The sequence below is a fragment of the Callospermophilus lateralis genome, chromosome 7 (assembly GCF_048772815.1).
Source record: "Callospermophilus lateralis isolate mCalLat2 chromosome 7, mCalLat2.hap1, whole genome shotgun sequence".
NCBI lineage: Eukaryota > Metazoa > Chordata > Mammalia > Rodentia > Sciuridae > Callospermophilus > Callospermophilus lateralis.
Genome location: NC_135311.1, coordinates 112,286,412 through 112,300,552, shown reverse-complemented (window position 1 = coordinate 112,300,552; position 14,141 = coordinate 112,286,412). Strand labels below are relative to the sequence as shown.

The 14,141-nt window shown below is 49.4% G+C and overlaps 1 protein-coding gene across 1 annotated transcript in view; it reads right to left on the bottom strand.

The window, feature by feature from the left end:
* The window catches only part of Slc2a1 (solute carrier family 2 member 1), a 29,959-nt gene extending 29,267 nt beyond the window's left edge, over nt 1-692 (bottom strand). Inside the window, exon 1 of the mRNA XM_076862874.1 lies at nt 424-692. Coding sequence (XP_076718989.1) covers nt 424-441 — 18 coding nt within the window. The 5' untranslated portion in view covers nt 442-692. The remainder of the gene's footprint in view (nt 1-423) is intronic.
* Between the last annotated feature and the right edge of the window lie 13,449 nt (nt 693-14,141).

Genomic DNA, 14,141 nt, shown 5'->3' with positions numbered 1-14,141 from the left:
GCTCGGCTCGCTCAGCCAATGGGCGGCGCGCTCGGGCCCCCTCCCCCGCACCGGGAGGAGCCGGCGCAGGGCCGCCGCCGCCGAGGTCGTGCGCGACGTGCTGCGCCAGGGCCCTGTGTCCCGGGCCCCCGCCGGGCCGCGTGGACGGCGCGGCGCCCCCGGAAGGAAGCTGGTGACTCGGCGCGGGCGCCAAATACGCACGTTGCGCCTTCCCGCTTGCTGGAACCGGAACCCATCCCCACCGCACCCCCAGCCCCGGCCAGGCGCTACGTCCTGAACCCGCGCGGAGCCAGGCTCAGAGAGGCGCGCCGCCGGCCCCGGGCGCACAGCAGGGCCAGGCGATCCGGGAGGCCCGGGCCGGCGGAAGGGTCCGCAGGGGTCGCCTTTGTTCCGGGCGTGGAGGGCTCGCGGCGCGCTACTCACCTTGCTGCTGGGATCCATGGCCGCGCTGCGCTGGTGGCTCTGGCAGCGCTGGGTGCGCGGGCGGCAACAAGCGGGCGGCGGCGCTCTCCGGCTCAGGCTCTGTTCCGACCCTGACTCCGACTCCCGTCGGTTGACCTCCCGCTCTCTGGCACACTAACTCCCGGACCCCCAGCCGCGATCTGCACGGTTGCCGGCTACCTCTAGCCTCTTGCCTCTAGCACCAGAGCTCCCGGACCCCACTGTTTATAGGACCCCAGCCATTGGCTGGCCAGGCTGGTGTGTCGGGGGTGTGTGGGCAGAGCCTGGGGCGGGGCCTGGGGTAGAGCACGTCCGGGGCGGGGCTCCAAGGGAGGGGGCGAGGGGCGGGGGGAGGGGCGGAGGGCTCCTGGCTGCCGCCTCTCTCTGGTTGCCAGTCTACCGCGTGCCGAGTGCGCGGGGACCCCAGGGGACGCTTGCTGTGTGACCCCGCGCAAGTGCGCACACCTCTCTGAGCCTTAGCAGCCTCTCGCAAAATGGTGGAGCTGGTACCCGGCTGTAAAACAAACTGGGAACCACGTAGGGTATCGCGTAAAAGCTAGGACTTTGGATTCTTCACTCTGCAACAGGATAACTTAGGTAAACTAACGATAATAATAGCATCATCACCTTCTGGGGCTGTGATGAACATTAGACGAGTTAATATTTGTAAAATATTTTGAACCGCGTCTGTTAGGTGGAACGTGGTATTTAAGTATTTATTGGACTGAGGGAGGTCTTGCTCAGGGATTGAGATTTCCCTTCCTCTTTTCCACCCCCAACATTCCTGTTCCCAAGCCAAGCCTCTGTTTTGCACCATCCGGGCCCTCTGCCTGGAAATCCATGCCCACTTCTTATATGAAAAGTGACTTTAAATCACCTCTTTGACCTCTTCTCTACTTCTGACAGTTCACTTGTATCTATAGTGACACCTAAGTGTGAAGTGCATGAAAGGCAGGGTAACTGAATGGTTAAGGATACAGGAGACCTCGGCATTGAGCCAGCTCATCTGTATGCTAGGCTAGCCTGATCCTCGCCAAGCTCCTGGTCTGTGAGCCACGGTTTTCTTATGGGTAAAATTAAATTCATAACAGTTTGTGTGTTCTCGACAGAGTTAACAGTTTCCTTGAGGTGAGCTCATGAAGTGCTTAGCATGTGATGAAAGTGCTTAGCATGTGATGAAACACAGTCAGACCACATTTACTACTGCCGCTGGTATTGTCATCTGAGTTCACTTATTTCCTCTTCCAGACCAGAGTCTTTCTTGAGACACAGTGTAGGGAAAAACCGCCACTCCAAAGTCCGGAGTTAGCCTCAGGTCCCTTTCCCTGTGCCGAGGGGTCATGGTGGGATTAGTCCTGTTAGAAATGGGAAGGCTGAAATGACCCCTGGAGTTCTCTGGGCAGTGTGTCCAATGCTGGCTGAAGGGGCACTCTGATTGGGCACGAAGCCCTTCTGGGCATTCCCCTGCCCATGGCTCCAATTTCTACAGCCTCTTACTCCTAAGCCTGGAAAGTGTGGAACCATATCCCTCCTCTCTCTTCAAGCCTATAGAGGGCACTAAGTCTTACTAACACCACCTTCCACCACTCCTCCTCCTCCCCACTTCCCAGTGTCTACAGCATCTTTATCTTCTCAATCCTGGACCCTGTTATTCCCACTCACATATCTGACATTGTCATGGAGGGAGAGAGGCCCATCCTGGCCATCAAGGTCCTTCTTCAGGACACCTGTTTACAGGCTCAGCCTCACTCCTAGCACCAGCACCTCACATCTGTACCTTTGCTCAGGTTGTGTCTTCTGCCTGGAGAGCCTTCCCTCCACCTCAGCAGGCCATAGAGTGCCCCAGGAGTGGGTCCTGCTCTGGGAAGTGGCAGTCTTTCTCTCCTTTATTCCTGGGTGTTTTTCAGTTTGCTGTTATCCTCTGTCTCTCCCAGAATGTGAGCAACTCGAGGACAGTGCCTGTAACTGAGGCACAAGGTGAATAAGCAGAGGACAAAATGAGTGAATGGATGATTGGTCTTCCTGTCTCTAGCTTCCCTTCCACTCTAGTCCATTCTGCCAACCTTGCAGCCTTCTCTTCAGTATCTTTTGGGTTTTGCTACCTCCCTGCTCAAAGTCTCTCCCTGGTTCCCTGTTTTGCCCATCCAGTCTTCTGGATTTGCCACCCTTAGCCCCTGGATCATGCTCTCTAAGCAACCACTTTTTCCCCTCTCCAGACCAGCCCCGTGCAGGTCACTTTCCCAGGGACAGAGATATAAAAGACCACTGCTAGCCTCATGGAGCCCCAGACTAGATGGGCAGCAAAAAGGAGGAGAGCAGCAACAGTTCCAATTCAAGTTCACAGGATAAGCTGCACAGGAACACCCCGTGGGAAGAAGACGGAGTAGGGGAGGTCATACTGAGCAGAGTTTAGAAGGCTGAATATGAGCTCTCTAGGTGGATTATGGGAAAGGCTACTGTTTGCAGAGGGAAGAACAGATGCAAAGATGGCAGAGAATGATCGTTGAAGGGACAAGAGAATTTCTGCCAGAGATTCATGGTGGAGTCAGAATTGAATTTCGAAATCCCAGTTCTGCTATTTACTTGCCAGACATTCATGAGTACAGTTCTCTGAGCCTATAAAATGGGCACAACAACCCCTTCCCAAGTCAGCTTGAGAGAAAACAGGTGTGTGTAAAGGTTTATACTATTAATAAAACTACTAATTCTTGATGTCAGCAGTTCAGTCAAACCCCCATGCCATCATCGGAGTGGCACTTGAGATCAAAGCAGAGTAGCCAGAGAAGCAGCTTTACCTTTTTACCCCACCCCACCGTACCTGCCCAAACACAGACCCCCATTACCCGCTTGAAATTCCACTCCTTGGTGTCCTCTCTCTGTAAATGTTTGATGGCCCCTGGAGGCTACAGTTCAGAGGCAAATTCACCAGAAGCTATTGACACTGGATCAGAGGTTAGATTCTCAGGTGGACTGGTTTGTGTTTTCAGTGACTAAGTCCTTGGAAACAGAATTTGACTCCATCTAGGTGGAGAGCACCAGGGGAGGCCTGAGGAAGTTGCATCTGAGCTGGGCAGGCTTGGGGCAGGGGAGGGGAGCATGGACAGATGCCTGGAGGGAAAGCGAGAAGATTTAGCAAGCCCCTTGTGAAATGGCTGGCTCCCAGGGACCTGGGAGAGAGAAGAGATGAAGACAGGGAGGGAAGAAGAGTCTGAAGAGGTCGGGTCACAGAGGCTCCCAAATGCCAGGTAGAGGAGTCAGGACTTTCTTCCTTGGGCAGTAGGGAGCCATAGAGTTTCTGAGCAGAGAAGGGACCCGAGGGAATCTCATCCTCCCTATAAGTTTACTCTATATGAGGCTCTAAAAGTGGGTGGGAAGCGCTGCTGGAGCCCCAGTATTCACTTTGGAGAAGCTTACTGCCCCCCTCTCCAGCCGGTGCCCACACTGGGAGCTTTGTTTTCTGGAAGCTGATTTCGGTCCTGGAAAGAACTCGGGCTTTTCTGGGTTGATTCCAAGTAGTTCCAACTCTGGCCAGTGGGGAAGAAAAAAAGCTCCCCGGGATTGGCGCGGAGGTGCCAGGTGCATAGGCTGACGCGGGTGGGCGTCTGGTGCGTGTCTGAGGGCACGCAAAGGCCCGGGGCTGAGGGTGGGGCCGTGCTGGGCAGGGCGGGTCTTAGCGGCTCTGGAGCCAGGAGTGAGTAAGGCGAGCCCGGAAAAGTCTCTTTTGCCTTTAAAGGCAAGCGTCCCTGGCAGCCCGAAGAAGAGGCTTTGCTGAGTCAGCTGCAGCTGAGGCACGGGGGGCTGGCAGGGGCTGGGGCAGGAGATCCCCTAATCCGCATAATGTTTTGCAATTCAGATCCTCCGGGACTGCAGGTAAACGTGGCATTGGGCTCCAGGAGAGCCTGCTGGGCCAAGCAGGACCGTTTGGTGTGTTCAGTATTTTCAATCTGATTTGCACACCTGCTCCCAGAAAGCTAGGCGGCATCCCTTCCTTCTGCGTGCCCCTCCCTGCCCTGTGCAAGGGCTCTCGTCGGTGCCACCACCTGCTCATTGGTACTGAGGGATACTGAGAGAACATCCCTCCTCCTCTGTCCCCTGAGCACCAGGCTTGTCTGCTCAGTTGCCTTCAGGACAGCACTCTGCAGGTCCCACAGGTACCTCACACTCACCATGCTTAATCTAAACTCATCATCTCTCCCCCTGCTCTCCGAGGCCCCGCCCCGCCCCAGCCCTTGCAAACTGCACTAGCCAGAGCTCTGATATCATCCTGATTCCTCTCAGTATCCAGTGGATTCTGCTCTCTCAAAATACTTAGTATTGAACTTGTCCCCTTCTCTGCATTCTCACAACCCTTTCTCTAGGATAGAGCCACTGCTCAAGCATCCTCCCCACTGCCACTGCCTTGGTCTCTAAACTCCCCAGCTGCCAATCATGCCCTCCCTTAAACATCTTTCCATAGCACACACCAACATGGCTGATCTCATAGACATCACATTGAGGTGTTGAGTCCGCCTGCAAAAGGTGGCCTTTAAATTCATGATTGCATGTATATAAAGTTCAAAAACAGGCAAAGCGTGTGGGACTCTAGAAGTCTGGAGAATCAGTTCCCTTGAAGGAAGGATCTTGGCCATGAGGGGAACTGGTAATCAGGGCTAGGCAGGTGGAGACCAGATCAGCAGTTCTGGTGATTTCCTTTTGCCCCAAGCTGTAAGATGACTCAGTAGCACATGGTTACTAATCCTATTTTTATTTAAAATTTTGATGTTTTTTCATAATTTTTTTGCATTAATTTTTGCTCTTCAAAAATAATAACATTAAAGATGATTATTTATCTTGACAACTGAATTTTGGGCACTCCTCCCCCTGCCTTGAATCTTACCTGGGAGACAAGCGCCTCTCTTGCCACACCCCATTCCTGACCCTGTGGTAATGTTTCTTAATCAGCATGCTGGTTATGCAGGCATAGTCTGTTTGTGAAAAATGATTAAGCTGTTAACACTTCTGATTTTTGCACTTTTTCTCTGTGTATATTTTACTTCAATCAAAAACAATTATTTTGTTGAGCATGGTGTCCCACACCAGCAACTCAGGAGGCTGAAGCAGGAGGATTGCAAATTCAAAGCCAGCCTTAGCAACTTAAGACCCTGTCTCAAAATAAAAAATAAAAGAACTGGGGATGTAGTTTGGTGGTTAAGCAAACCTGGATTCAATCCTACCAGGAAATTCTTTTGTTGAGGTTCCAAGGGAATGTCTGCTCCCTCCAGTGTCCCCAACACCAGAAACAGTACCTAATACATTCTGGGTCTCTGCATATATTTGTTATATGAATGTATACTATTTCAGTTAATTTAACCCCCACAGGAACTCTGGGAGATGAGGGTTTTTTCCCTCTTTTTTCTAAAGAAGAAAATGAAAGTTCTTGGGGAAGTAAAGTTATTTGCCCTAAATCATGCAGGTAGTAAGTGTGAGTTTTAATACCTTGCTTACACAAAATAAAGACTGACTGGCCGAGCTGTTCAGCCAGCCCAGCACTGCTGCAAGCAGCTTACCTTGCTTGGCTCTTATCACTTAGATTACAATTATTTGAACCTTATCTTCCCCTTAGATAATGACCTTTCCAAGGCAGGGACTTGGGCATTTCAGTCTTCCCTCTATCCAGTAAGTAATTTGACATAGGAAATAAACCATAAATGTTTAGTACATGAGTAAACCAAAGAATGAATGAAGGAGAAGGTGAGAGAGGTTTGTGGTGGGCAGAGTTCTGCTTTTGGAGACAGACCTGCCAGCTATGGATCTTTGGGCATTTCTCTAACCTGATTCTCAATTTCCCCAGCTGTCATATGGGTATAATATCAATATTCACTTCACAGATCATGAATATAAAGGGAGACAATGTCTACTGAGTGGCTGGCATGTGGTAAATAATTGAAAAATGATAACTATTATTGTTTCCAGTGTTTACATCCTCAAAGCCTGATTTACTTTAGGGTTGTGGGCACCTGCTCACAGTGTAATACTCTCAGTGTATTATTGGCGGGGGGGGGGTCCCTAAGGTTGGGAAGAGAAGACCTAGTACAGCCCCCAGCGGTTTTCTTCTTCAAGTCCACAGAAAGGGTAGAATGCTGGAAAAGTCTAGAAGTTTGGTTTATGGTCCAGCTTCCCCCTGTGAGTGGTGCCATCTCTGATAAGTTTCTTATTCCCTGTGGGCCTCAGTTTTCTCTCTGTAAAATAGGACCACAATAGTCTTGAACTTGGCTGAGTGCTGTGGTATCTGCCAGCAATCCCTGCTACTCAAGAGGTTAAGGCAGAAGGATGGAAGTTCAAGGCCAATTTGGGGAAGTTAGTGAGACACTGGCTCAAAATTTTAAAAGGCCAGGGATGTGGAGGGAATGGTGGAATACCCCAGGCTTCATCCCAGTAAAACACACACACACACACACACACACACACACACACACACACACAGCCCTTGAACTTGTAGGGGAGCATTGGGAAGGATTCAGTCCTTTGGCCCTGGACATAGTGCACAGTAGGATTCCATAAAACGTGATGTGAAGAATTAACTCAATGCCCTGAGGGTGGAGGAATAGCAAGGAGACTGGAGAGACTCGAGAGACCCTGAGAAGTCCAGGAACTGATGGGAAAACAAACAGCTGGGCTTGGCTCTTCTGTTCTGTTCTGAGAACCAAATTTCTCCAGAGAAGAGAAATGTCAACACCCTTCAGACTGATATAACCTTTTAACTGGACAAAACATCTTCCCACACATCATTTGTTGGGTCTTCCCCACACCTTTTACTGAAGGCAAGACCACACACATCCACAGTTGAAGAAACTGAGGCATGAAGAAGTCAAGCCACTTGCTTCACTCCCTCATTACAGTGAGGGAGGAATTTGTTAGCAAACCGAATTTTTTATGAAACCTGGGCCTCTTCATTTCTAGAATCCATCATGTAGCAATCCGGATAGGAAGAACGCACATAGCTCACCCTCCAGGGGAGCAGCCACTCTTTAGCCAGTGTCCATCCAGGTCACCAATCCACTCCCTCAGCCCCCACCTGAATGCCACCTGGCAGTCACATGCATATTCATCATAGAGGAGCTGCGTGACTCACCCTTTATGCTGGAACTGACTCATACTTCTAAGGAGAAAACCTGTTGAGAGCACCTAGGGACCTTCCTTTTCCATACACAAAAAGCTTGGAGCATTAATTTTATAGAGGCTTGAGGTTGATGCTCCAAATCCATGCACTTTAGCTGGTAAGAAAGAGAAAGCACTGGGGGCTGAAGAGTTCTAGACTCAGAGGATGAGTTTGCTGAACTCCGGGCTTTGTTACAGTTTAACTGGATGACTTCAGTCTCTTCAGCTTCCTAAGGTAACCTCCCAGACTGCCACAGACAAGGCTGTCAGAAACCCCCTGTGTGGGAATGGGGTGGAGAAAGGGAGAGTGATTGCTGATGTCACTCAAGCACACGTGCACTTATTAAAAATGTTGTTGAGTGGAGAAGTATGATCAAGTATGATCATTGATTGGCATGGAAAGAAAGTCATGATATTTTCAAATGGAAAAAAACTGGTTATAAAACCGTCACATTCCCAAAAGAAAATGCCTGGGTTTCATGAATTTGGATTCCGCTAAATATTAACGGAAATTAGCTAGAATTAGGGGTGATTATTATTTTCTTCTTTTGTAATATCTGCATTTGTCTGTCATGAATGGGTATCAGTTGAGTAACAATCCTTACCTCACAAGGCTACAATATGTACTAACGAAGATATTAATTTACTTATTCAATAAATAATTATTAAACACCTAGTTTGTGCTGGTGTTTGTGGAAGCTGCATGGTGGCTGGTCAGTGGTAGAGGCTCAGTAAGATGGGGTCATTCAGGCCTCTGCCTTCAGGAGCTCGAAATAAAGCTTGTCCCCATGCACAGGTGCCTCTGCATGAAAGACCTGTATGCACTGTGAAAATCTAGGTCATGAAAACAACAGAGCCTTTCGGCTACACATGCTATAGAATAACCACCCCGACCCCCAAGCTTGGTGGCCTGGCCATGATTTATTATCTCTCATAATTCTGTGGATTGACTGGGAAGTTGTGCTTTACATGATGTGAACCATGGTCACTCATGCAACTGAACTCAGCAAATGCATGACTGAGCCATCCTCTCCATACCGTGTTGTGTCCTCCTCCATCTCCGGCAGGACAGCCTGGGCTTCCTAACAGCATGGCGGCTGAGTTCCAAGAGGGAGCGTCCCAAGAGTTCAAGCCTCAATGTGAAAGCCAATCTAGCCTGGTTGTATCAGTGCAAATCATCCTGGATTTAAATTACTTTGTCTCTTAATCTACAATGAACATTTCCTTACAAGTAATATTTTTCCAACACAATTTTTAATGATTGACTGATAGTTCGTCATGAATTGAACCAACCCCTTACCCATGAATACTTTAGGTAGTTTTTATCTAGAGGAAATTATAAACACTCTGTGAATGACATACCTGTACTAAGAATTCAACACAAATCCTTGTAGGATTCAATACAAATCCTTGTAGGAGAGGGATACCAGATCAAAAGACAAGTGCATTTTTAAGACTGTACCAAATGGCTCTTTAAAAAAAAAGGAGGGGAGTAATATATCTTATACCTCTTCTACCAACTATAAAGGGATTTGCCCTTTTGTAATCCTCTGGTCAATAGTGGGTATGGTTTACCTTTTTAGTCTTTGTCAGTTGGATTGGTAAGAAATGGTATCTAATTATTATCTTTTACAGAGAGAAGATTAAAAGTTGTCCAGAGCCCAATTCTAGGGAGAATGTAATAATTCTAGGTGGTCTTATTACATCAGCAAGACCCAAGCAGTGTGATGCCTATGGATTTAGTCTGGATCAGCAAAGCATGACACTGACAGCCATACTAGTGGCTGCAGGCATAAGGTTACTGTCTATTGGGATAAGTACACTGCTTTCCTGTCTTGTGTCCTTACCCACCATTCCAGTCTTGCTCTGACCCCTGTATGCTCTGACTTACTATGAATGACCTTTTGCTGAGTCTGGGCTAATGATTTCCCTGGGCCTCAGTGTCCCCATCTGTCTTATGAGAGTTGTAACAAGAAGCAGGTCAAGCAGGACCCTAAGATTGAGCTTTGTCCTTGTGGTCCCCAAAACTCATGAACTGGGGGACACATTCCTGTGTGCAAGCAGGGCTCCTGGACATAGAGACCATCTGCTTCTTCCTGGCTTTGTAGCAAGTAATGGAACTTTTCTGAACCTCAGTCTCTCCATCTAGAAAATAAGGGTAACAGGGTTTTAAGGTCTATTTGTACTTCCTCTATGCCTGAGATCTGTGATTCTCACAGGAACCCTTAAAGGTTGGGAGCATGATGCTGATTTAGATGAGGCAAATTGAGGTCCAGAGAAGGGAAATAACTTGCCCAAGAAAAACTAGCAAGTAAGCAGCAGAACTGGAGATAAGCTCCGTTCAGCCTAGAATCAAATCCCATGAACACTCCTTCTCAGGCTTTGTGAAGGACCAGATGAGAGAGAGAGTGGTACAGAGCTCCACTAACTTTTTTGAGTTAAAGAATATCTATGGGGGCTGGGGATGTGGCTCAAGCGGTAGCGCGCTCACCTGGCATGCCTGCGGCCCGGGTTCGATCCTCAGCACCACATACAAACAAAGATGCTGTGTCAGCCAAAAACTAAAAAAAATAAATAAAATAAAATTCTCCCTCTCTCTCCTCTCTCTTAAAAAAAAAAAAAAAAAAAAAAAAAAGAATATCTATGTTTACAATGCAATTTTGAAAACCTGCTGTCACCCAGATGGATGTTAGTTAGCATTATTCTCAGCAGGCAGGATGGCTGGACTGGGGTCCCACTTTTGGAAAGTACGGTTTTCTGATGGAAGTTTCCACAAAGGTACGTGATTCTATAGCTGTGATTCTACAGAAAGAGGCAGGGCCTGTCACTGGACACTCGCTATCATTCTCTTATGGAGACATTCCCCTGCGCGAGATACCACTTAACTGCATGGAGTTCCCTGTTGCACTCAGTTCTCAGAATGAACCTCTGCTGAAGGTGCTCTTGTGATTCCCATTCTTTAGATGGGACCCCATTGAGGTGTAAGGAGGTAAGGTAACCTTCTAGGGTGTCAGGGTTCCTTGCTGATTTGAGACCCCACCCTTCTATCCGTGGCCCAAGGGTGAGTTGCTCAGGGCTGGACCACCAGCGTTTACACAGCCTTGCCGGTTGTCTCATCAGAGTGTCCTCTCAGCCCTGGCAGGCGTCCAGGCTAGGCCACTCTCTATCTTAGCAATGGAGAAACTGAGGCCCAGGAAGGAGGCTTTCCCCCCAGTGCCTCAGCCAGCCCCGTCTGGAATGCTGGGTAGGGAAATGACGGGAAAGGCTTGCAAGTGTTACTGGATCCCTGCCGGCCAGGGATGTTGTGACCTCAGTGAGGGCCTGGCGGGCTTTCCTGCCAGGGAACTCAAGGTGGGGCAGGATGGGTAGGGAGTGAGGTCAGAGGGGAAGCAGGCCGGGAAGAGGAGAAGGCAAGTCTCCGGGGGCTTGTGGGGAGAGAGGAAGGGCGTTTGGATAGCTCAAGAATTGGGGGCTTGACCCAGGGATTACTTAGTAGGTTTAAACAGGGGCCATCTGGGAGTGTACAGCCTGGGGAGTCAGAGGTTCCTGAATGCAAATAATGACTTTGCTACTTACGAGAATGGTGAATGTGGGCTAATGATTTCCCTGGGCCTCAGTGTCCCCATCTGTAAGGTATCCCAGAGGATATGTGGAGTGCTGCCTGGTTAGGTCCCGGCTCTCCCAATGACCAGCGTAACCTAGGGCAAGTGATTCACCTCTGTGGGCTTCAGTGTCCTCATCTGTAAGATGGGCCTGATAATAACAGAAGAGACCTCACAGGGGTGCCATGTGGATGAAGGCATCTGCACGTGTAGAACTGAATGCCTGGTTGGATGGAAGAAGGGTGGGGAAGTTTTCCCAGAAGTGGAGTTTTAGCTAGGCCTTGCAGGATGTGCAGAAGTTCCCTGGATAGAGAAGGTGGGAAGATAGAGAGATGAACTTGTGCAAAGACTCGACCTTGAGAAAGCCTGCATGTGTGAGAAGAATATGAAGCAGTTTCACGAGGCTGCATGTTTGGGGTGAGGGGTAAGCACAAGGCTGCACATGGACATTGGGGCCAGATCTCAATTGGGCTGAGAATGCCATGCTGGGGATTTAAACCTGATCTAGTAGGTGGGGAGTCTCGGTCAATATGGTGGAATCACCCGGAGAACTTTATTTATTTATTTACTTTTGGTACTGAGGCTTGAACTCAGGGATGGTCTATCCCTGACCTATATCTCCAGCCTTTTTCATTTTTGATTTTTGAGATAGGCTCTTGCTAAGTTGCAGAGGCTGACCTCAAACTTTCCATCCTCTTGTTTTAGCCTCCAGAGCAACTGGGATGAAAAGCATGTGTCACCAGGCCTGGCCTGGGGCATTTTAAAACAATCCCATTCTGTGATCAACCCAGCAATATTCTGAGTCAGTAAGTCTCAGGTGAGACCCAGAAATCTTCATTGTTTGAGGCTTCTTGGCAAATTCTGATACCCATCAGGTATGAAAACCATGATGGGAGGGGGGTGTCTAAGAAGGGATAGGCCCCACCCAGATGCCTTGCCCAGACCTCAAGATCTGAGCAGAGAGCTTGGGAAGAGGAGGAATGGGGAGAGGAAATTCTGACCCTCAGCCTTCCCCTCCTCTCCAGGGCAGTCCTCCCATCTGATGGCTACATATACTACCAGGGCTGCCCCTGGAGATGCTTCTTCCCTGTGGTCTGGCTCCAGCAGCCAGCCAGCCTCCTTCCTTCCTTCCTTCCTTCCTTCCTTCCTTCCTTCCTTCCTTCTATTTTTGAACTCTTCCATCATGTCTCAGGTCCTATGTTGGACCTTGGAGGTTTGGTGAATCAAGTTCCAGATCCATCCCTCTTCCCCAAAGCTTTTGATCAGTCCTGGGTCCCTCAGCTCCCCTGCCTTTGGGAATGTGGTTAAGTGCAAGAGGATTGGGGCAGGAAATCCACCCAAGGGGCTCAAATAGCAGCATCAGGGCCCAACCGTCCAGCCTCCAGGCCCTATGGCTTCCTGGTCCCCTTTTTCCTCCCCTATTCACACACCCATAGGCCTAATATCTTCTCCCGTCCTGGCTCAGGACTTGCCTGGTCAACTCCCAGGCCTTGCCCCCTGTCAGGAGGGTCCTGGCACCTAAGGTCACAGTGAGCCTCAGCCCACCTTCCACCACCAGCCTACAAAGAAGACAAGAGTCTTGTGTAAGACTTGAGCAGCTCTTCCCAAGGGCAGGGTCCTGGAGCATTTCCTCACAGGGTAGCAAAAACAACAAACATGAGGAAATGACAAGGATTCCGGGGATTTCAGAGCACACAGCTCAGGTACAGGATGGATCCCTGCAGAGAGCTGGGGTTAGAAGCTCATGGGCAGCTTCCGTACCTTCCCCTTGGAGCCAGTTCTTTGTGTCTTCATGTTTGTTCTGTTCTTCTCTTTCATCAGGGTCCTTTGCCCACTTCAACCCCCAGCCCCTGCACTGTCACCAGATGCCCCTGTCTCATTCACTCATTCATTTTTTTCCTTCCTTCCTTTGACATACAGGGACTATGAGCCAGACACCGGGGAAGAGCCAGACTTCATGACTTTGCATGAAGTTCACAGTTGGGTGGGGAACAACCAATGCAATGTAATTATTATCACCATAGACTTATGCGTAGAATGTTATAAAACCAGGGTGTTACCAGTGGAGGGTTGATTCTTGAAGAATGAGTAGGAATCTAAGGAGATCATGCCACACAGAGAATAATAAGGGCAAAGGCAGAGAGGTGTGAGACAGTGGTTTGCAATGACTAGAGCACAAGTAAGGTTCAAGGGATCAGAAGGCGTGGAGGCTGAGAGGTCAGCAGGGGCAAACCACAAGGGCCATGCATACTGCACGCAGGAACTTGAGCTTTCTGTCTTAGGCAATGAGCAGTCATCAGGGGATGTGGTCGGGTTTGCCTTTAGAATCATCACGTGGAAGTTGGTTGGGGAATGAGCTGGAGAAAGGAAGCCAGGCAGAGCAGCCAGTAAGTATGAGCACCTCTCAGTGTAGGAGCCGAGGAGGGAGCGGGGCAGCGGGGCTATAGAGCTGGTCCCACTTGGGTAGCTCGAGATTTTCAAGGATCAAGGTCAAAGGGAAACTGAGGCAGTCAGGAACTTCTGCGCTTTTGGCTTGAACAGAGTCAGGTGCAGCTAAGACTGTGTCTAGGGATTTGGAAGGTCCACAGCAGGACCCCAACCCATACCTGGGAACCAGGGCAAAGCCCAGCCCTAGGAATGAGATCCTACCATAGGCCATGTCAGATGGGGCCCTGATCCTGAAAATAAGAGGTTATAAGACAGAGAACTGAGGAAACCTATCTCTAAGCACATTTATGTCCTTGACCATTTTTCTTTTATGGCTACTGGTAAAGATGAATCACAGACTCCTGAGGGCATCTGGGCTATTTTCTCACTGTGCCTAGTGTCCATCTTTCAAGGCTACCCTCAGGCTCTTCCTTTTGACTTCAGTTATAATCTGTTCCTGACCTGGGATTCAGGTCTGTCCTGCTCCTGGCTCCCAGCTTCCGGATAAACTCTGGCTTGGCTCCACTTGCTTAG